This window comes from Brienomyrus brachyistius, chromosome 9 (assembly GCF_023856365.1).
Source record: "Brienomyrus brachyistius isolate T26 chromosome 9, BBRACH_0.4, whole genome shotgun sequence".
NCBI lineage: Eukaryota > Metazoa > Chordata > Actinopteri > Osteoglossiformes > Mormyridae > Brienomyrus > Brienomyrus brachyistius.
In genome coordinates, this window is record NC_064541.1 from 15433925 (window position 1) to 15456704 (window position 22780).

The following is a 22780-nucleotide window of genomic DNA, read 5'->3' on the forward strand; positions in this document are numbered from 1 at the left end:
CGATACGCGAATGAAAATCCACAAAATACCAAGTGCGTATTACGTTTCTTTGCATAATTCCTGAACATTCTTAATAATGGAAGAGATAAACTCTTCAATTTGAAAGGATTTACTGAATTATCTTGGTAAATAGACCAAGTTGAGGGAGGCGTAAAGACAACCAATAAAGTACCAATTATTATTATTATTATCATTAAAATACATCGTTGCCGTATTTAACTTTACATACCTCGGCCAGTTCTCGCGCCTCAAGCGACTCGAATGTTTACCACGCCCATCATATCAGACGCGTTGGACGAAAACATTTACCAAGAAGTATGAGGGATATTACATTAAAATATTAGTTGTATTTTGTACTTTATATATAAAAAACAATAGATTTATACAGAAAATAACAATTACATTATAAATTAAAAAATCTGTACTGTATACTATTTCGTTATTTAGTACACAACTGTATCCATTTAATTTCTTTTCTAAGGTTTCACCCTTATGGATTATAAGTACTTCCGCGTTCGATCGCTAGTCACCATGGTATGACGGTCATCCGTTACCGTACAATTGTGAAAAGTGGGACGTACGAAAAAAAATTCCCATTTTATTTTACTTACCCCGCCCCACCCCGCCCCCCAAAATACAAATCAAAATCTTTGTGTTGAACACAATATAATTCTGTGTTATTAATTATCTACAAAGTGATGGATAACGGGTATAAAATAGCTACCTAGGTATTATTTTAAGGTGATAAATTATCTAATACTTACGGTAGAACATGCTGTCAGTGGTTTGATGCGGAGTGCTGTACTTTTCAACTCCAGTACCCTTTGGATTAAAATGAACTTTTAACTAGTTTAAATGGAGAAAACTACCCCAAAACTCATACTGTTATTTAGCGGGAAGCGAAAGTGTGGCAAGGATTATGTTACTCACTTAATTCAAAAGAGGTGAGTGATGAAGGGGCTGGATAGAACGTTCTCATAGCATAATGTTATTGCATTAGATAACTGCAAATTAACCTTTATTTGGCAGATTAGGTCCTGATGCATGTTGTGTCCTACGCTTGTCTGCACCGCTCAAATTACAATACGCGCAGGTATGTATGTAACACGTATAAATATATTTGACTGTATGATGTCTGTTTATCCTCTACTCTGTTGTTTTCAGAAATTTGTATGTCTGTTTTAACGTTTATTATCCTGGTATATCTATAATAAGAATGTTATAGTTATATTAGGTTTATTTTCTTAATGCACAGTGAGGTTGGATTGCATTTTGTTGTAGGAGAACGGACTGGACTACAAGCAGTTGCTCGGGTCTGGACAGTACAAAGAGCAGTACCGAGCAGATATGATAGCGTGGGGTGAGCTGCGGAGAAAGAGCGACCCTGGGTTCTTCTGTCGCCTGGTGCTGAAGGACGCCACGCAGCCCATTTGGGTAAGATGGCAGAGACCGTCCTCGTCCTGCCGTGTACCACGGCAGTACAGTATGCACCAGTTTGAGCAGTTTTGTCTGTCCCCGTGAGTCCAGATTGTGAGCGACACCAGAAGATTGTCAGACCTGCAATGGTTCCGGATGGAGTATCCAACCCAAAGCCACTGCGTTCGGGTTGAGGCCTCGGATCAAACCAGGAAGGAAAGGGGCTGGGAATTCACACCAGGCACGTAATACATTTGTCCTCCTTTATTTTAGATTTTTCTCTTTCTTCTTCTCTGACTCAGCAAAGCGTTGTTCCTCTTCTTCTCCCGTACATGAAATATATATTGTAACTTATTCAGGACTGAAAAAAATGGAAGATCTGCGCAGTATTACATAGATATAGGTTTTATTTTTGAGGTAGTCATATAGTGCAAGAAATGCACAAAATCAAAAATTTTGATGACTGTTTTCTTTGGTTTCCTGGACAACATTTTGGCACATATAACCCATTTATACAGCCCGGGTTATGAATCAACAACCTCCAGGTTACAAATCAGCATCCTTTACCAGTCTCTTCTATTTGTGGCACCATGAGTCTAAGCCAGTTCCTTCATGGTGAACTTTTGTAAGCTACAGTCAGTATGACTCTTAATGATGATCTTCAGAAAAATGAACTCCCAAACTGTACATTGTGGTCCCTGAAGACACAGTGTGGACTGTGATAATTTTCACAATAATCAGCAAAGGCACATAACTAATGATATCATTAGGAACCAAGGAGGCATTTGTTCAAAACCGTTTGTTGCATGAATAGGCATGGCAGAAGACTGGCATAGTCAAAATGTCACAATACCTTTGCATTCTTATCAGCGAATACCCAGTCAGAATGCTTGCAATACAATGGCCAAGGGAAGAATCTATTTTCTCAGTCTAAAGTGTTTTTGGGCTCCATAAAACAACAGCTTAAGGGGAATTGGCGTGGCATGATTTATGGTTTATTTACGACACTAATCAGTGCAAATATTTTTCTAGGATAAGTTTTATCTTGTACAACCATGCATGTAGCAAAATTAAAGTTTAAGACAACATCCAGGAGATGTACATGTAATATTCACAGTATTCAATGTGCATATATAGGGTTATTTGCCTACGGTTGGCTGGTTTTTCACAATTATTAAGAGAGACACACAGGAAGTGTATCCAAGGCTTTTTAGGGTTTTTCGCCAGAAATCCCCTTATCGGTGCATCACTAGGACTCATCAGAGAACAAATTCGGCATTTGCTGCCTTACTGTCAGAGCACTAAGAATTCTGTTGACGTTATGGTTCTTAATTGCGGAACCTGAATTGGTCAAAAAGGAAAAACTATGTTCCATTTGAGAATTTAATAAACTAGCCCCCCCCCCCCATCAGCTGGCTGTCTCTCCTGAATGTTTTGTAGAAGTACATGTCCATTCTATGCAGAACTTTGCAGAATAATTTGGAATAGAGCACTTCACAGGAATGATATATATTCTCATTCCCTTCCATCTCTGTAAACATCTGAACCGTCCTCACCCTGTCCCCACATGGACCAAAACTCATCCAATCCCACCCTCGCCTTCAGTGACACACCTATAGCATCTGCTATAGACCATACAGTTCGTCATATCCATATGCATTTAAATATCTTAAATTTCTTATCTGTAACTTTGCCCTAGACATATTTTGGATTACTCAGACCCAGAATACCCAAATATTTTTATTCTAGCTAAGAAAAATAACTTAGAACTGATCTGAAATGAATGCAGTAGCATGGTTCTCGTGTATTTAGACAAATTCTTCATTTGGAAAGTTTTACAACTGTCAGTGAATGTGTAACCGACGCCATAGCTTACCTGTGGCCAATGTCTCTTCAGGAGTAGATGACGCAGAGTCAGAGTGTGGGCTCGACACAGGAGTAACATTCGACTGGACGATTCGTAACGATAAAGACGGACCACCACTGGATGAGCAGCTGAATGAATTGCTTTCAGTGGCCTTGGAGAAAGCAGCAGTGAGCGATATGAGTGACTCACATTCAAAATGATTACCAGTGTAATTACCAGTGATTAACAGAGCTGATACATATATATATATATATATATATGTGTGAACAATCTATGTGGTATGAATGTTTGACAACTGACTTTTTGTGTCAGTGGAATAAAAGTTGTGTTATTACAACAGAAGTCCACCAGGTGTCAATGGCAGACCTTTCAATAGAGGTGTGGCAAGACTGCAAAAGATAATGGAAATCAGATAACGTGACACAAGTGCTTTTCGGGATGTTCTGAAACACGAACTTCAAAATGTGGTTCATGTAGAACATACAATATACAATAACGGATTCTCACTGCATGTCCGACAGAGGACTGAAGGCCCAGTGAGGTTCCGGTATCCAAGATGCTGCATTACACCAACACTGGAAGTCTAATTCACTGTTATTTATGGAATGTAACTTTACTGCCTCTAAACAGCACTGAATTGCAAATATGTACAATGTGCATCTATGTCCATAAAAGGCAAATCAGTAACATACCTAAGATGTATATAAAAGTCTGGTATATCAATAAGAATCATGGTCCTTTATTTAAAAATCACTTGTCCACATTCTCCTTTGTTGCGATTACAATGAAATATTGACCGTATCAAAATGTTTACATCTCCAGCTCAGGTGTTCCAGTTTAAAAACAAGTTTTTTTCCAGTTTATTTAGCAGAATAATCACTCTTCACCCTACACTGGGAAGTCAAAAAAAAAAAAAAAAAACTTTGCAAATGCATCTCCCTTTAACTTTTAATTGGCCCCCTGTGTTCCATTTTGGCAGTGGCATAGTTTGATCATTTAATACTCCCCCCCCCCCCCCCGACTTAGTAGCATATTACAGGCAGAATTTGCAGATTTGCATAGTGTTCCAATTAGATGAGGATTCCCAAGCTATGCTTTGACTTGCCCACCCTTAAGTCCACCCTCCTGAGAGGGGAAAGTAAAGAAGAAAAAAACCGTTAGTTCAGCAACAAAGTTAAACAGGCCCTTTTACAGGGTATGATTTAGTATTAAAAAAAAAAAAAGAAATTAAACTGTGTCTCGTAATAGACAAGTGATCCCCATATAGACCCCTGCATTTCTAACAACGTAACATACACAACTAAGATAACACATTCATGGTCCCAATCAACTAAAAATGGAAGGCTTAGTTGTAATACAAAACAATGCTGAAGTAGGAGTGTAGGGTTTAAGAGCAGGAGCCAGAAGAGTGAATATAGTTTCAGGGTCACCAAAAACGAAAGAAAAAAAAAAAAAAACTCCGGAATGTATGTCTTGGTCCCAAAATTATGGTCAACATTTGCCAAGTAAAACAACCCAACAATTATGGATGTTATCTATCCCTCACAAATTTACACCAGTGTGATTTTTCACTGCACCATAAGTATGGTGCAGCAAGATAAGCAATAATTAAGACTTCCGGTGTCACTCATTATTGGGCACGAAACACTTTAAACACCTGATCACATCAATGGAATGTTAACAGGATCAGGCCTTGGTCCTAATCAGAGGTGAGCTTTCAAGATTAGGGATCATTTAGGTAGAAAAATAGGTCAGGATTTTGATAGGATCGAGGACTTCTATGACCGCCACATCTACCCCTGGCCCCATCCCATCGAAACCTTCACTCAGAGTGGGTGTGGTACAGACAGTATGAATTAGGGTGGAGGTGGAGGGGGTGGCAGGCTGCAGCTACATTCAGAAGCTGTTGAGATCCTGCAAGGTCTGGTCCAGGGTAGCATGGATCTTGAGGTTCTCCTCCTTGGCAGTAGCCAGCCGCTCTGAAATGGATATCGTGATGTGAGAAGTTGCAGATGGAAAAAAAAAATAATCAGAAAACTAGCCACAATGTGAAGCCAAACCAAGGGAGCCTGAATATACCAGAGATGGTTGATCCAGAGAACATGAAAAAGGTTCCAGGCTTAGCAAAGCGTACACAGAACCACAAAGGGTGGTCCAGGTTGTCACGATCCAAGGTTCATTCCAGAGATTTGCTCTGCCCCATTGGTGGGTGCTTCTTTGGATGTGTCTGTGTTCCTGGTCCTGCCCACAATTATGTCATACCTCTCTGTTCTGATAGGCTGGTTCCCATTTCCTCTTTTCCTTTATAAGCCCTGTGCGCTTCACTCTTTTTGTTCCACTTCACCCTAAACTGGAACATAATGTCCTCGAAGAACTGTGGCCCTCATCGGATCCATTCACGCACAACAAATGGAGAATTGTGAACTCCTGAAAGCAAAATCTTGACTAAATGACTACCACGGCCTGTCCTCAAATCTCATTTCTTTACATGGGGAAGATGAGTAGCCCACTTTGAACACGAGACTCTTGTTACACTGAAGTTACATTCTGGTTTCTTCTAGCACTGTGAATACAGTGTCAGTACCAGTACAGTGACATGGGAGGAATGACCAGTGATGAAATGGAAGAAAAACAAAATGTAGGAAGCAGCCGAACAGGAGCCCTACTCTAGCTTTTTCTAAGCATTTACATAAAAACTCACTGGCATTAAACCTGCTGATCCAAGCGCTGCAGAGTTATACCAAAACAAACAATTAAGGGGCACATGTCTGGGAACATATTTTGAACTGTTTGCACCTCGTGTCCAAGACAACCCAACTCCTACTTGAGCTGTTCTCTGTGCAAGTTTATAAAGCACCTGCTGCAGGGCCTCTTATAGCAGTTACAATCTGTCGAGTCATCTTGTGTGTGTGTGTGTGTGTGTGTGTGTGTGTGTGTGTGTGTGTGTGTCTGTACGCTCATGGTGTAATGTGACCACCTCTGAAGCAAGGAACATCAAACCCCATTATACATAGTGTGAGGTTGGCCTACAGACATGCATCTGGACAAGTCAAAGCTTTGAAATAAAAGGTAGAGTGTGATGCGTTTTTGTTTTGATGGCTATCACCGTCTTCCCCCGGATCATCTTAAGTAGCCATAACAAAGCACTACGGAGATTATCAAAGGGCCGAAATAATAATGATCCACTCTGCGAGCACAGACACGGCTCCTGTTTCAGTAACTAGTTCTGTGGCACTAGAGTCAGCCTGAAACGGAAGCTTCGACCGTTGCATGAGGGACTATGATGTTGCTGGACAGCTAACCTGCCACAGAATCACCTTTGCTTTTTTTGTAGGGCATTTCATTATGACTCACCTGTAAACTGCATGTTCACCAAGGGTCTTAGAGGAATTATGGGTACCCAGTTACTCAACCACAAATGTTCTGTACTGATAGTCCCTTTATAAAACCCATAACGTCTAAGGCAGTGCGTCCAGCAACAATCCAAAACAGAAGGTTTAGGATAAATATACCACAACATTACTTCAAATTGGTTGTACTCTATTCTTTGGGCTATTTTGACTTTCTAGATTAAGGACTACAATATACACTTGTGATTTTTATATTCTTCTGCTTAATCCAACATTAAACTTCTAAAGTTCTAAACTGATGGATTTAAGGGTTCTTCATTTTCAAAGCACTCTCCATTAAATGATTCAGAACTCACAAGCCTAAGCACATGACGATATGCTGCACTTGTTTAAAACCCACCGATAGTCAACCCAAGTGGGAAGTTAGTGTGTGGCCTCTACTGACCGAAATGTCCAACCGAAGTGATGGGACTCCTTCAGCATTGCCAGCTTTCGCATTCTTTATTATGTTCCAGCGATACATTGGGTAAACACCTATAGCCCCGCCGCGGGTGTTTGAAGCGCGATAGCTCATGTGTACTTCCTGGAGATGCTCCATTTCATTTTCTGATGTCCTACGGAGACACTGACCCGAGGAACTGGAGTGACAGGACCATCTGGAACTGGACTTCATGGGACTTTGATTGTGGATATGGCTGTGAACCTTTGTTAAACAGGTTTAAACCTATTTTAAACCCAACCCTAGAATGTCGTTTCATAACAAATGTTTAGGCACAGATAATGTAACCTAATCGATATGACCTACATGTAGCACTATTCTTAGGACCCATTTACATTAAGGAATTGACTCACCATTACAGTAGTGATTCAGTAATAGTAACACTATACTAAAGTGTATATATCATAAATAAATCATTTAAAAGGTCTTGTATATTCACCTCTAAACGAACCTGCTATACATAAAGCTGTCTGCCGAATACACAATGTATAATAAGATCACAGGCACCCCAGTGACACTCCACATGCAGGGACACAATTCGGTAGATGGTTACGCTCTCAGAACAGGCATATGAACTTCATATCCAGAGATTCAGGCCACAAGACAAAGAAACAACTGCAGACACAAGACGCCGAAGTCAGTTTGGCTTTTTTTTTTCCCCTCTACATTCATTTGATAGCAAAGAGACAGTAACAGGTACGGTGTGGACAGCAGAGGGAGATGGAGAGACAGGGCGGCCTGGAGACGGAACAGAATTCAGTGACGCTGAGATACGGCAGGTCAGCTGCTTTGGTGCCAGGCAAAGAAAACCAGGGCTAAAACAAAAAGATGAAGAGCGAGGTCCAGGGGGGAGGGCGGGGGTGGAAGGAGGGAGGTGGTGGGGATGGTCACAGCGGAGAAGAGCAGCCGTGGACACAGGACAATAAGATCTACAAAGTCCTAAAGAGGTGGAAATGGGGGTCGGGGCCGAGGTGTAAGGTCAGGCTGAACAAATGTGAACTCGGACCCATAAGGGCGTAAATAGGCTTCCTCATACTTAAGACTCCAGCTTATCTGTAATAGAGAAGGGGAACGATAGGCTTAAAACATGGCTGCATGGAGAACAACCCCAAAGCAGAGCAGCTCATGCATGTTAAAGCCAACGGCACTGCAGCATGCAACACCCGGGGGTCAAGTGGCCAATCATGGCCAGTTTAACTGTTAGCCACGCGCAGTCGACTGGGGAGGCAGCTGAGAATGTCGCCGGTGAGCCATCGCTGCTCATTTAGTGCGTGGGTGAGTCCGGGGGCGCCGGGCGAAGGCTGATCTGAAGCCAACACTAGTGGTGTTATCGCTGTTACCAAGGTAACAGCCAACATCATCTAACTTGGGAAAAGCACGCGAGGAAAAAGGGGAACCCGAAGACTGGCGGCGTTCTTTCGGTTCCAGTAGTTTAGAACGGGTGTTTCCTAATCCAAGCCACACTGCGCAAGCCTGCACACACTGCGCCACGGCGTGTCCCACACACCTTCAGCCGCCACGCGCAAAGTCCGTGACGTCAACCATGCATGTATGCACACGTCACAAGGCAGGCAGCACAAAAGTGCGTATTTACATGGAAGTCATGTCATTGAGGGCATGGTCCAGCTCCTCGCTAATGGCCTTGTACTTCAGTTTCTGGGCATACAGCTCGTCTGTGGGGTTGGGAAGGTAGAGAGGCATGGGGGAGAGGCGAAAGATGGTGAAAGAAGGGCGGAGAATCAACGGGATAATGAAGAGCGGATGAAAAGGGAGGGGGAATGGAAGAGCAGAGCACAAAATCACCCTACCTTCCAGATCGTCAATGGTCTTCTCCAGCTTGGCCACTGACCGCTCGGCAAACTCGGCACGGGTCTCGGCCTAGCAGAGCACAAAGGCGATGCGTTAACGCGGTCTAACACATGACCCTTCACCCCACACCCTCTCAGTAATGCGAAGAATGGATCAATAAGGAGCAAGAGCATATTCAACTGCAACATCTGGTTTAACTCCATTTGAGCTGGGCACAGCTGTGAGGCTGGGCCCTACATTCCACAGATAACACAGCAGCCTTCACGCTGATGAACCCTTAAGGCTCCAATTCAACCACTAAAACAGGTCAAACTCCACAGAACACACTGCTTAAATCTGCCCTTAAATGTGCCAAATGGGTAATCCAGCGACTCCTTGTAACTTGCGTGGTTACAGTTAAATTACTGCATAAAAGAGAAAGATATTCTCACCTCTTTCAGCTTATCAGTCAGGATCTTGATCTCCTCCTCATACTTGTCCTCTTTTTGGGAGTACTGGAAGGGAGAGAGGCTATTAGAGAACCTGGCTTTTCCTCGCCGAGCTCATACATGCTGGACCTTGTCCAGCATTACAACAGCAAAGGGGATAAAGTGAAAGAGTACAGACTTGTCTTTGAGATCCAACATTAGCAATTCTATCACTGGAGTCTTACAACGGCTTAGGAGACACAGCTCAGCTTGGTTCATGGCCTAACCTACACACAGACACTGGAAACGTACAGTGACACCCTAGCCTTGTACCTCTCTGACAATAACAGAAATAAAAAAGGGAAGTGGATCATTTAGATTTGATCTCATTTGTTCTCTCACTCCGTAGAGGGTGGAAAAAAAAGGCTGTTGTCCCCCCCCCTCCTTTTTTAAGCAAGGCATAAAATGAGCAACAGAAACCAAAGCCTCTCTCTAAAGTCATGATACAAAAACTAGAGCAAGGTCAGACTAAAGACCATAAGGCATAGGAATGTACAGCACAGCAAACTGGGAGCTTCACACTCGGTTTCTGTGGAACAAAGAGGAGCCAAGCATATTTTTCAAAAAAAGGACCCTTAGTTAAGACTGCCGCTTAACTCCGCGACAGAATGCCACATGGAGCACCATCGGCACTCTTCATACTCTGCGGAACGGCCTGAAAGAGCCTTTCTGCGGGCCCTGAGTAGCTGCGTTGTTGCAGGCCCCATCGAGCGGCATGTCGTCACCCATGGGCGTGGGCCAGCATTCCTGCAGCTGCACGGCCGGGGTGTGGTTGCATGAGTCACTGCCGAGGAGCGTCATGCAGGGCTGCTCAGTGCACGGCCCTCCCCCCTCTCCACCAGTCGCACGGCGGCGAGGCAGACAGACGGGTTCTACGGAGCGCTTCCCTCTGGTAAAATCAGCCTTGCACGCAGCCTCAGAAACGGCATTTTCGCTAATCGTCTGGAAAGAAGGAGCTTCCTGCCGACAGGCCACTTTGAGACGGCGGTGGAGCTGGCTGAACAGGAGCCCCCGCCCCTTCTGCCACAGCAAAGCGAGTCAGTCACCGAGTCCGACAACCTACTTTTGAACCCTGACTCCAAGATGAGCTTTCCCCAAAAAAATGCATTCATGCGCACCTCCAGGACGAGGCCTCATATCTAAAAGATACACGAAAAATACCTAAGATATAAGGAAATACAACCATAATGCAAGTACATCAAGCGATGACGATATTAGCCACACACACTAGCATGCACCTGCTTTTTTGAAGTCTCTCATATCTAGTTTGCACAGCTTAGCTGGCCACGCCAAAGTATCCACAAACCAATACTCTCCCATCCGCTCCTATGCAGCGGTGAAGCGGAGACTGTCACCTTGAAAAAGGCAAGCGTTCAGATTAAGCGTTTAACCATCTAGGGATATCAGTGAGCCATCTGTCAAGTCAAAGAAAAACAATTATCGTGATCCCCGTTACGGCTGACTGCACGAGAGCTGGCACTAAGAGGTGGTGTGTAACCAGGCATGCTGGAGAGGGTCCCTGCACTGTACAGTTACACAGCAGTGAGGGTGGCTATAATTCCAGGATGCAGCAGTAGTTCAGTGCCCTTCATTAGAGTCCATCATACGCGTGTCAGGGGTGATGCAGGGAAAGGCCGCAGTTCCGCAGGGCTCGTACCGGGCGGGTCACGCACTCGCACATGCAGATGCCCCCCTCCCCGCCCTCTCCTACCTTCTCGGCCTGGGCCTCCAGGGATTTTAAGTTATTCGTGACATTTTTCAGCTCCTCCTCCAACTCGGCACATTTGCTGCAGTTTAAAATTTTATGTTTGTTTTTTTTTTTTGTTTCAGCAAAGGGTGTGGGGTGGATGGGGGTCGGGGGAGGAAGGGGTGATGGAAAAAAAAAAATAAAGGAGAAGAGGTTCAGAGAAGAAATGATTGAAGAGAAAGGAGAGAAAGCATGAAGTTAACCCATAAATACAACCAAGGATCTAAACCATCAGTCGTTTCTTACTGAGGTCTTCAAAGCAATTACAGTTCTTAAATGTAATGACTGAGTTCTAGATTTCCCCAAAATTCAACTGCAGTTGGGGGCAACTAAAGGCTATACAGGCAGTGAGGCCGAGTTGACATGGAGACCGGCAAGACAGGAAGCTAGCCTGGGGTCACGGCAGTATGGCGCGTGATGAAGCTTGGAAGCTGAACAGGGGTAAAAAAAAATATCACGACAATGAAACGGGACTCTTGGCAGAACGGGAAAAAATGACAGATGGAGGATTCTGCTCACAAGTGAATACGGGCCGTACATGCCGAAGGACACATTCCTGGGCACGGCGGAAACGTGGGTTAACTCATGCAAGGGGCGGAGGGAGGAGCGTGAGGTTGGAGGTAGACAGGCAATGGGGAAGATGCAGTTCTGGGAGAAGAGGGGCAGCCCAGTTCCAGGAAGTGCGTCAAGGTCTTGAAGGTGGTCACCTAGGCTGTCCAAACCCCGCCCCCACGCACGGGCCACGCCCACAACACACCTCTGCCCCTAACAGGTGGGAAGAAGTCTGAACTTCCCCCTTTAAGAAGGGAAGCTTATGCAGGGCTAAAATGCAGGAAGCGGTTATACTCTCCTCACCTACTGCTTCTGACACCCCCCCCCCCCAAGGAGGATCTAATGCCATCCCCCTCCCCCCTCGCTTCTCTGCACATCGGGGCTTTGGGAAAGGAACAATCTGTTGCATCCCTGCAGACGGAAATGGGGGCAGTACCTTGTCCTCTGAGGCCTGCAGACTCTTCAGAGATTGGTCGAAACCCCTCAGCTGTTCCTCCAACATCCGGGCTTTGCTGTTAGTGGCGTATGGTCACATGACACAGAAGCACATGCAGAGTAGGTGTGGGGGGGGGGCAGAGGGTGTATAACATTTAGGGAATCTACCCCCCACAAACATGCAAACATTAGATAGGGCAGAGGGAAAATTATACTGCATTCCCACTTTTATGCTTATATTTTTAATTTAGGCTTTAAACAAAACACATAATGATTATGTCTAAAGAGAATTAGCTCAGAATCCTTAAGTCCTACAAAAGCACTTCAGGTAAACGACATCTAATAGGGCTAGAATGCAAGTTCACTGGTGTTGATGTTTGACGACTGAAGCAGGGAGCAGGCAGCAATCCAAGTGCAGATCCATAAAAGTGGGTTTGCGCATATCTTGGAACATGAGGGATGCAACCGTCACATGCAAGGGGTAAAAAAAAGCCCTGGCAGTCCTTGCACTTCATGTCTTGGTCTCCACGGCACCTCTTTTTCTAACCAAAACCCCGCAGTGCAGATCCACAGCCTCGTTTTCAATGCGTTGCCATGACGGCGGCATCGAGACAGACGGCGAATGGAGATGCGACTGCTTATGTAACCGTGGCTGCGGGTGCAGCCTCGCTCACAGCAAGTGTGTGTGTGTGTGTGCGCGGTCAGCCGGGCGCACACCCGGCCAGCATGTGCAGTGCGTATCAGAGTGTGACTCACGCCTCTGCCAGCTCTGCTCTCTCCTCTGTGCGTTCCAGGTCTCCCTCAATGATTACCAGCTTACGGGCCACCTACACATGGGTTTAAAAATACGGAAAGAGACACGCGGGTAGGTCATTCTCCTGACTGCTGCTGCACACCGAAAGCTGAGGAGGTGGGCTGGAGTGAGGGGTGGCTCACCTCCTCATACTTGCGGTCGGCTTCTTCAGCAATGTGCTTGGCCTCTTTCAGCTGGATCTCCTGCAGCTCCATCTTCTCCTCGTCCTTCAGGGCCCTGTTCTCGATCACCTTCATGCCCCTGAGCAAAACGTGAAAGGCCATCAGGGCCAAGTTTCACTATCTGGAGATCCGCGGTACTGACGTCCGACTAAGGTTGTCGCGATCATGTTGCACGCGCAGTAATCACTATAGACGAGACTTTAGATGGGTGAAGCATTTGTCCGGACGCCGGTTCTTCGGAACTATACGGACAATTTGGTAAGCAGTCACAACACCATTCTAAAGAGGAGGTATTACGCATAAACAAGGTTGGTGATGTGGTGGTACTTTTTGCAGGTTAAAGTCCAACATGTTTATTAAGGATATTAAGGATTATTTGGGCGTCACAATCGCATCTCATTTGTAGTACGCCTAAAATATTAATCTGCTTACCAAACTGCCAACGCAAGTAAAGTCAATACTGTACCGAAAAGCCAGCATCTGGACAAGCGTTTCACCTGTCATCTAAAGCTCTGGTGATTATTGTACATGTGCCATATAATCACGATTACATTGCAGTGCAATGACTTGGTTCTTTTATTTGTTGTCAGGAAGCTGCCATATTCTTCAGTAGTTCTTGCTAGTCTGTGCAGGTGCCGGACAGTGGGTGTAACCAAAACACTATCAGAAACATGCTATATATGGCATCATCATACACTAACGTCAGTTCCTCTACAGTAGGATTACCACCCACATCAGACACGCGATTGGAACTTTACATGGAGCTGGTGAAGACTAATGTGTCATCAGCTCAATTAAGGGCATCTCATTTGCCTTAGCAGGGCAGCTAACCTCTCGCTCTCGTCTGCTGCCTTCTCTGCTTCCTCCAGCTTCTGCAGAGCCGTGGCCAGCCTCTCCTGGGCCCGGTCCAGCTCCTCCTCCACCAGCTGGATACGCCTGTTCAGGGAAGCAACCTCTGCCTCGGCCTGTATGGACAAGGCGGGGCAACGTGGGGCAATGACTGCACAGTCCAGTAGACGAGTGAAGGGCCAAGAGTGAGTGCTGCACGCCAGTCAATTCCACACACGGCACACACTACCGTCAACAGGCACAAGAATCAACTGTTACACAGAGGTATTAAGATGACAATACAACTCAAGGTTGACTAAAGACACACCGTCCATGCAATGCCTGCCTCGAGGACAGCCAGCTGTAGCACTCAGAAGCAGAGGAAAGTAAAATAGTAAAGGGAAAGATGCACCTAATGTGGAATTCAACTCTTTGGATGCAGTTTTCAGAGAGCATGAAAGGGACTAAAACTTCCAACACACACGCCGAATCTGTGTGATCATTAGAGGTATATGCAAGCAGTCTCCACTGTGCAGAAAGTTAAGTGATGGAGGACAGGGCTGTTGCCATAGCACCAACATGCCAGTGTGCATGTGCCTGTAAACGCTCCATCCTGAAGATAATTCGCCAACGCAATTTTTCACCACCTCATTTGCAGACAATCGCCATAGCGATATTCAAATCCATGCATCCCTTCAGTTTCTTCATGCCTCAGCAAACCCCTTTTGCCAAAATTAAACTGCAGCCTATTCCCTTTGAGGTGGTTTTTAGCTAAACTACCCGTACATAACAGTACAGTTGATTTTAAAAGAATGAGCCACTACAGCCCATGACATCTGGACTGCAAACAGTTTTTTTTTTTTTTTTAACTCGAGCAAACCACTTTAGTACTGGCATAAAGGCCAGTAATTTAGCCGAAAGACTGAAAATCAGTCTGGGTCAGGTCCTCGGGTGCTTCTGTGGAACAATTCCTCGCACTCGGTGGCAAAGCATTAAATCCTCGGGGGAAGTCGTCTCCTTTCACCCGGGCAGACGGTGAAACGCGAGTCAGCACAGTGGCCTCACTTCCATTCACATTCAGATGCTCAAATGTCAGGTGTGGGAGGGGGGAACTCGCACTTAGGCCAAGAAAACCCACTTTTACAAATGGCCACAACAATACAAGGCATTAATGTGAAGTAACCAGTTCAGATCTATCAGTCACAGAATGCCTCAAAATGCCAGCATCATCTTCAAAGAACCTCTAATCTTTAACAGATAAAAAAAAGTCACAAAAGGTGTAGATGCAATGAGAAAATGTTTGAGTAAAACACACAACTGCTTCCCCACTACGAAGAATATCCCCGGTATCACAGACGGAAGGACGTGCCTCAATCAGCTGCCATGCACATTTCCTGCCTTTCCACAGCATGAGTCAACAGGACATGCAGTCACCTCACAAGCTGCCATGTTCCTCAGCAGCTGGAGCTCCGTTCAAGGACACCCCCGAGATGACCACAAGAACCTGGCGGCCATCGGTCATAAGTCAACCACAGTTATTTGTTCACCTGTCAGCACTGAAATGTCCCATATTGTTAGGGACATTTAGATATTTGTGCTGTTTACCGGAGTCCTTTCTGCTTCTTGGAAACCTGTTATTTGTCTTTCTTGTTCCACTGCCGAGTTATGAATAAATGTTTGCTTAAAAAGAAATTCGGAGTTACCCAGCTACTCTTACATCTGTTCTATAGGTTTACGCCCCCACGTGGAGGATATCTAAATCGTTAGCAAATACAGGAGCTCAGGAATGCACGTGCACATTGGTACATGTCCATGTAGATTGGATACTGATTACACAAGCGCAACTTTTTCGTTCAACCATTACTCATACCCAGACACCGTTTAGGTAAAATCACATGCCCATAAAAGTAGGCATTTTAACACTAATTGGACGCCATTGGTTATGTCGTCACGTACTGACTGGAAGCCTCAAGACAAGGAAAATGTCCGCAAACCCTAGTGGCAAAAATCCAGCATTTCATGACCAAAAACACCCTCCAATTAGCAGAACCCTTCCGTACTTTTTAAAAACGCGTTCTACTCTCTCAATATACTCATTCAGGCACAAACTTTTTGCGAAGATATTAGGCAATTCCCTACACGGGACTATCTACCAGATGATTGGCAACTGATGTTGCAGTACGAGCAGTATTACGTAATTAACCGCCATCAAAGAAATAATCCCAATTCGCCGTGGATGTTTTGCACATTAGTATAACATCTGGACAAACTGCATCCTAAATCCTAACAAATCACTTCCATCCACTAATGTTCCAAGTTCGAAGTTCTGCTTCCTTATATTTAACCTACTCTGGAATTTACAGACATCCTCCATTTCAAACCAAATCGGAAAATCCCAAGGAACATTGAGATTTGGGGCGGGGGGGGGTACCACTGAACGCCAAACATAATATTATATTAATAATTACAAGAACGATGAGTTAAGTAACCAAACAACGACCTCCTAATCTCATTTTAAACTCAACTACAGACAAGAAAGTATCAATTTAGCATTAAAGGTTGGATTTCACGTAATCTAATACATTCTTCATACACCAGAAATCTCGACCGGCAGCGCCGTTGCTCAATTATTCACAAGTTTTACGCAAAAGTAACTAAAGGATCAAACGAAGCGCGTCGGCCGCGCCGCTCACCAACGGCCCATTACCTGCTCCCTGGCCCGCTTCTCCTCCTCGACCTGCCGCTGCAGAATCTCGGCTCGCTCTTCGGCTTCGTCGGCCTGTTGCTGCAGAACTTTAATTTTTCGCTTCACCGCCTCGATGCTGTTCACTCCGGCCATTTTATTTGCAGATGCGTCGTTCGGATTCAGAAACCTGGCAGAAGTGAGTGTACTGCGGACGACGGATGCTAACGGATGCTAGTTTTGGGGTTTGAACTGAGTCTGCGCTTTACTTGAGGTCACCGGTAGTCTGACTTGCCGACTAGTTGGTTAGTTGTCCGATAACGATTTACGTACCAGACAGCAACGCCCCGCCAACGAGTCAAAACTGTAAAATGAGAAGGCTCCCCCTCGGTGCACTCCCGGGATAACACGCTAACTTTCGCCCAGTTTACACAACGTACTTCAGATCCTTGGTGTATTTCCAATCTTTAAGGGGTTTTGGAATAGCTAATTAAGAGTACACAACTTTCTTATAAATAAAATAATACCGACTCACTAGCGGGAGGGAGTATAACCTATCTAAGCTGTCTGAAGACGCCTTCCTTGATATAAACCAAGCAATAAATGGAATGCCTTAATTTCTGAAGGAAAACCAATACAAAAAATCGAATGCAGAGAGGAAGAGAGCGACCTACACTGAGCGCCACCAAACCGCTCTCGCCTTCCTCCTTTCAATCTACTTCCGATTTACTCCACCCTGTCTCTAAGGCGGAAGTGACGTCAGCAGCGTCTGCGTCATGTGAGCCCGGCCCAGTATAACGTTTCTGTGGAATGTATGAATACCTGGATTCATTGATAGGTGAATTTGCCCTGGTGGATATTATTTACTTCTTGACGCTTTAAGTTACTTTCATCGAAGTGCGTGCAGACAAATTAGTGCAGATTAATCGATATGGAACAAGCTTTTTTTCGAGTGCCGACTTTTTTTAACGACATGAATCGTTTTCACACCTATTAACGTTGTCTATTTCCGTTCCTTAACCTGTCCTTAGGTTTGCATGTGGCGTGCTGGTGTTTAACCTCATTGGCACACTGTTTCGATACGTCCCTACCTAGAGTACACGTTTGTTTGGCGTGAAAACAGGCCGGGAGGATGTGAATGAAAGGGAAGTGGGGGCGTGGATTTTGGGCGTGGATTGGTATTGGGCTTGTTCATGTGCTGTTGCTCACACTTTCAGTCATTGCTTCGCTTACGCTCCTTTTTTGGAAATGCGCTGACTTCCCTCTTACGCAATAGCGCAGGTTGCGACGAGAGGCAGAGGTGCGAGCACATGAAATGCAAAAAAACAAAATCGTCATGCGGATTTACAACTGTAATGGCTTCGCTTTGATACAAACACCCCATTACTAGTAGAAGAACGTAGTTTATAATGTAAAGTTTCCCGCAACATCGCACTTTGTCAATTACATACAACCACGCCATAGTTCCTCTTTCTTGCAAAATCAGATATACGGTTGCACGCAGATAGTTGGCCAGTAGGTGTCCATACGGCATTGCAGTTCGAATAAAAAGTATCTACTTTGAACTTAAGTGTATCAAAATACGAAGTTCGTAAGTTCGTAAAATTTAAACGCGTTTAATCATATGACTTAAGTGACTAGTTTAAAACTGAAATCACAAGAAAACAGGTCTACCTCTGGTCTTCAAACGCCTTCTTTTTAAAGGAATTGTTTTGTGACGTGTTTTTTTCCTGTAAATGTAAAGGAGTAACAGCCTTAGATTTCTGGAGGATCACATATGTATGTATTTTCCGTTCCCATACAGCCACTTTCCTGGTATATGGATATCAAGCTATCTTTGGTGCGATGATGATGGCAATACCTAACAACTCCACTTACTAATCCTTTACTTGTGAATATAGGTAGACAGTTGGTGTCCGAGAGTGACACACCACTTAAATGAATTTAACCCCAGCAATGGCGTGGGAACAGCTGGTGGTAGCCCTCATGCATCAGTGCAGGAGTCGGATTACAGTTAGGGATGCTGAGTTTGGAAACATCTCAGCAGTGCAGGCCCCTGTCCTCGTTGTCACTATGTCACAGCTCTGCCTTGGCATCCCGGGAGGTAGTATGTGTGGGTTTTTCCAAAACGAAGACCTAACGCATCACATCAGTGTTTGGGTGACACTAAAGTCTTACAGGAAGTTTAAGATAAAATGACACCTCATTGCTATCCCTCAGATATAAGGAGTGAGAAGGAAGGGCTAACTTCTGTTTCCTTACTGATATGACGAGAGGGTCTTTAATTGGCAGGCTACTCTGTACCTCAGATATATTTTAACTAGTAACAGTGAAATAGCCAAATGTGTGCTCACAGAAGCTTAAATCGCTAAAAGGACAGAAATTATTTGCTCCCAGTACCTTGGCGTTACGACATCATCATGTTTGGCAAAGAGAGTATTTATGTCAGCCCAAGATATTTCGTCTTGTACATAAAAATGGGTTCAGGATCTGGCATTTTTAGTCCTTTAAAGACTGGATTCTGCTCTTCCAACCAAGATCCATGACTTAACTGCTGGTTTCTGGGCTATAATTATTAAATGAAGTAGACAATGGGGAGCACGATCTTGGGCACGCTATTCTGATCTTGACCCCAAAAGAAGAAATGAACATATTGTAGAAACCCTCCACTGCCTCTGTGCCCTTAAACTATGAGTTCTACTACCACAATTGCGGTGCCTTGTGTCTGAGACCATCTGACTGCTTTAAACCTTTAGTGTTTTGGCATGGGTCGTGTCTTCCTGACTTTTCCATGACAAGACAAACTAGCTGCAACAGGTGGCATTGCTATATCCAGAGTGTACTATGCAGACAAATGCACCAAGGGCAGCGGGGGGGGGGGGGGGGGGGGTTAACGATTCTCCAATAAAGTGTCATTGTCTTGTACCCAGTAGAATATCATTGCCGTTCGGTGTTTTCGAACAAAAGTGTGCGGCAACGAAATGCACCCAGAAAGGCCACTGACCAAGTGAAAAAGAAAGCAGCTAAATAAAAATAAAAGCCTGCAAATATCTCACTCACCGGCTGACTCACTCCTATATCAGCTCACAGACTGACACCTACGTGTTCTGGTCATACTACAGCTGCCTGAAACAGAAGCTGAATACAGAATCCTGACAGCCTTTTTCCAGAATGGGGTGGATCTGAATATGAAGAGAAGCGAAGCCGGGCTCTCTGGCATTTGGGATATTTGGGAAACTCCAAGGTGAGAGAGTGACAGAGATAAGCTTGTGAACAGATTATAGTAATGTAATCGGGAGACTGTGATTGTGAATATGCTTAGAGTTGATGGAGATTTACAAGAGAGGAAGGGAGATGTGTTTAATTTTTAGTTTTCATGTTCATTTTGCACTCTATTTTGACAGCTGTCGCCTGTATTTAGTGTTGGGCTTCATAGCTCTGAGGTGTTAAGTATATTTCCAGGGCTCTCACCTTTTCATGGGACCTACATATCCAACCTGTGTCAACCCCTTCATTGATACAGTAGACACACGGAATTCTTAGTCAAGTGGCTGTGTTGATTAGGTTTGTTGGTGCTGGGCATGAACAAACACATGCAGTGCTTTGGGTCCAAAGTAAATATTGACTTGGTTTGAAGCTGCATGCAGTAGCTGCCACTTCCAGCAGTGCATGTCACCATGCGGCCGCATACTAGTTGCAGTCCCGCGCAGTCGGGAAACTCACGTCTGCGGCCTTCTTCTCTGCGATCTCCAGCTTCTCCTGCGCATCCTTCAGCGCCTCCGAATACTTGTCCAGTTCATCCTCTGTACCCTTCAGCTTCTTCTGCATGGCCAACAGCTCCTCCTCGTGCTGGGGAGGGGGTGGACGGGGGGGGGGGGTTGGATTGGGGGCAGATTGCAAAAGAAGCGAGGAGGGGAAGGTGTGCAGTGGGGAAGCAGATGATGGGGGAGAAAGCGAGACAGACCCAGGTGGGACAAGGACAGAGGGGGGCCAAATGCCAAAAGTGAGTCTTAAGAGTGCTGGAAGTCAGCAGAGATGCACAGTACGCACAGGGAGAGAGACATTGGAAGACAGGACAAGATCCTATTTAGGAACATAAATGAGTTTGCAGCAACATCCCCCATATTGGCTTTTCCTATTGCTGAGTGATGCTGACAATATAAAAAAATATAAAAGCAGCGGTGAAGAGTGAGCAGCACTGACACTGAAGAGCACCTGAGAGGCCTGCACACCCTCCCCACAGCGAGGCCTGCCGTTGAGGCCTCCGCATGTCTCAGCCACTGCACCACGCAGATATAAATACCTACAGTCTCCGCTCACCTTACAGTCCATTCTTCTCCTCACCCCTTTCTGTTTTGTGCCTATTAGGTCACCCTGTGTGAGGCTTTGCTTCTGTGGGCTGCCTGGTGACTCATGTTATCAGTTTAGGAATCATCTATGGAATGCACTGCTGCGTGCAGTTGTTTGCGCGCATTTCTTTAGCATGTTAAAACTGGCAATATCTGGTTCTTTTATTCGCCTGAAAAGTCTCATTAAATCCCGTTTTTCGATCGACGGTCAGTATCGAGCCTCCGGTTGCGAAAGCGCCGCCCCATCGGCCCTCGTGTCTCGTCACTCCGGACATCCGAAAGGCACACAGCAGGCGGAGGTTGCAGAACTGCTGCCTAAATTCTTCTGTCGCAGGATCTCCCTGGGCCACGACCACAGTAAAACGCATTCCTGACTTTTACGCGAACTGGTGTTAGAGTTCCACGTCACGCTGAGTAAATGTGGTATAAGTTAAACCCCATCGGATGTGCCTGACTTTCCCCTGAATCTGCAGCTGATTTTCTGAGATGAACAGCTAATGCGAGATTAGATGACATACGCATTTCTAAGCACTACCACTATTCGTAAGTACAAAACATTCTAAGATACGTGATTTAAGCATGATTTCAATGACACACATTTTGTACAAACCTAGAATTAAAAGCTCCGTTTCATATCATACCTAATATTGCCCCCCCTCTGCATGAGCGCAGCCTCTCCCTGTGACCCCATCTCCTTGCTCCTGTGCCGGTCACCCACCTGCTTGCTACGCTCCTCGGCGGCCCTCTTGTCTATCTCCGCCTGCTCGGCCTGGTCCAGCGCGTTCTCCTTGTCCAGCTTCAGCATCAGCATCTTCTTCTTGATGGCCTCCATCTTGACGTGGGCTGGCCGGCGCTTTTAGCCGAGGAAGAACTGGAGGAGATACGGGGGGAACGAGGATGCGAAGGGCGAACGAGGAGATGGAGAGAGAGAAGCCTGATCAGGACCCACAGAGAGCGAGAGACGGATGGACGTGAAGGAGAGAGTTCAACCTCGGACTAGTATGGAATTTTTTTTTTATATTTATACCGTAGGCCTCTGGATAGCCCCTCCCACTTGTTAGCCCCTCCCCTTTTCTATTTTAGTCAGCCTTTGGTATTATTATTCCATGTTCTCTCTCCCTTTTGTTGTTAATCAATCACTCACTAGAATGGCCTCTTGGCTCCAAGACCATGCCACTGTCCCTCAAAGCCCCCCCCCCCCCCCCCCCCACTTGCCTTCATACCGTTGCCTTTGCTGTCCCACACATCCATCCCATGGCTGTTTCCAAGGCTTCCTCGCACACTCAGACCAGGAGATGCTAGCTGGGCATTTGCAGCAGGAACATAGGTACCGGTAAAACGGCGAACAATGTCATCATTAAAGTGCGCAGTACTGTGTAAACAGGAATATATTATGGCGATTCTTAAGCAATAATATTATCTGCTGTGTTTTGCAAAGTGCTTTCATGTAATCTGTTACTTATAAATTGCTCGTATTGTTTGTTTCCCAAACATGATGTAGAAGGAAAAAAATTATAGTTGTGAAAGAGGAAGGAGGAAGATGATATATAAGCTGACATGAAAATGAGTCTTTTATATATCAAATGTGGCTACATTCTGCTACACTAGTAAGGAATGAGCGACGGATTTGTAACAGGTGGGAAAAAATGCCAGAGACCCACAAACACAGGAAGGACAAAACCAAGTCTAAGATACAACAGCCAGCAGCAGGACAAGGCAGCTTGCACCGTGACAGCTGAGCCTGCATCTCCTGGCCACCAGCACCGACGGAGAATCGCACTGAAGCCGCACGCTAATGTCCAG

At 45.2% G+C, this 22780-nt stretch overlaps 2 protein-coding genes across 9 annotated transcripts; one reads left to right on the plus strand and one right to left on the minus strand.

Annotated features, from left to right (window-relative positions):
* Positions 1–746: 746 nt before the first annotated feature.
* On the plus strand, positions 747–4302 carry pmvk (phosphomevalonate kinase). The gene is made up of 5 exons (XM_049027166.1): positions 747–944; positions 1030–1093; positions 1282–1434; positions 1528–1657; positions 3314–4302. The coding sequence occupies exons 1-5, from the start codon at positions 856–858 to the stop codon at positions 3481–3483; spliced, it is 606 nt and encodes a 201-aa protein (XP_048883123.1). The 5' UTR covers positions 747–855; the 3' UTR covers positions 3484–4302.
* On the minus strand, positions 4001–21984 carry tpm3 (tropomyosin 3). 8 transcript variants are annotated; one of them, XM_049027157.1, is made up of 10 exons: positions 21696–21984; positions 20352–20477; positions 13949–14082; positions 13079–13196; positions 12899–12969; positions 11120–11195; positions 9373–9435; positions 8941–9010; positions 8727–8805; positions 7116–8185 (listed from the first exon to the last, which is right to left on the minus strand). In XM_049027157.1, exons 1-10 carry the CDS (start codon positions 21807–21809, stop codon positions 8182–8184), a joined length of 855 nt encoding a protein of 284 aa, XP_048883114.1. In that variant the 5' UTR covers positions 21810–21984; the 3' UTR covers positions 7116–8181. The 8 variants fall into 8 exon arrangements, with proteins under 8 accessions (XP_048883115.1, XP_048883117.1, XP_048883121.1 ...); XM_049027159.1 differs by lacking the exon at positions 11120–11195 and adding an exon at positions 12144–12219; XM_049027158.1 differs by lacking the exons at positions 7116–8185; positions 8727–8805 and adding an exon at positions 4001–5262.
* Between the last annotated feature and the right edge of the window lie 796 nt (positions 21985–22780).

Bases quoted from the DNA above. Each gene is read 5' to 3' on its own strand.
- pmvk (XM_049027166.1), top strand. From the start codon at position 856: ATGGAGAAAACTACCCCAAAACTCATACTGTTATTTAGCGGGAAGCGA. The intron at 1,094-1,281 runs GTATGTATGTAA...ATTTTGTTGTAG, and splicing joins TCAAATTACAATACGCGCAG to GAGAACGGACTGGACTACAA. The intron at 1,435-1,527 runs GTAAGATGGCAG...CCGTGAGTCCAG, and splicing joins ACGCCACGCAGCCCATTTGG to ATTGTGAGCGACACCAGAAG.
- tpm3 (XM_049027158.1), bottom strand. From the start codon at position 21,809: ATGGAGGCCATCAAGAAGAAGATGCTGATGCTGAAGCTGGACAAGGAG. The intron at 13,197-13,948 runs GTTAGCTGCCCT...CGTTTTGCTCAG, and splicing joins GCAGCAGACGAGAGCGAGAG to GGGCATGAAGGTGATCGAGA. The intron at 12,970-13,078 runs GTGAGCCACCCC...ACCCATGTGTAG, and splicing joins CCGACCGCAAGTATGAGGAG to GTGGCCCGTAAGCTGGTAAT.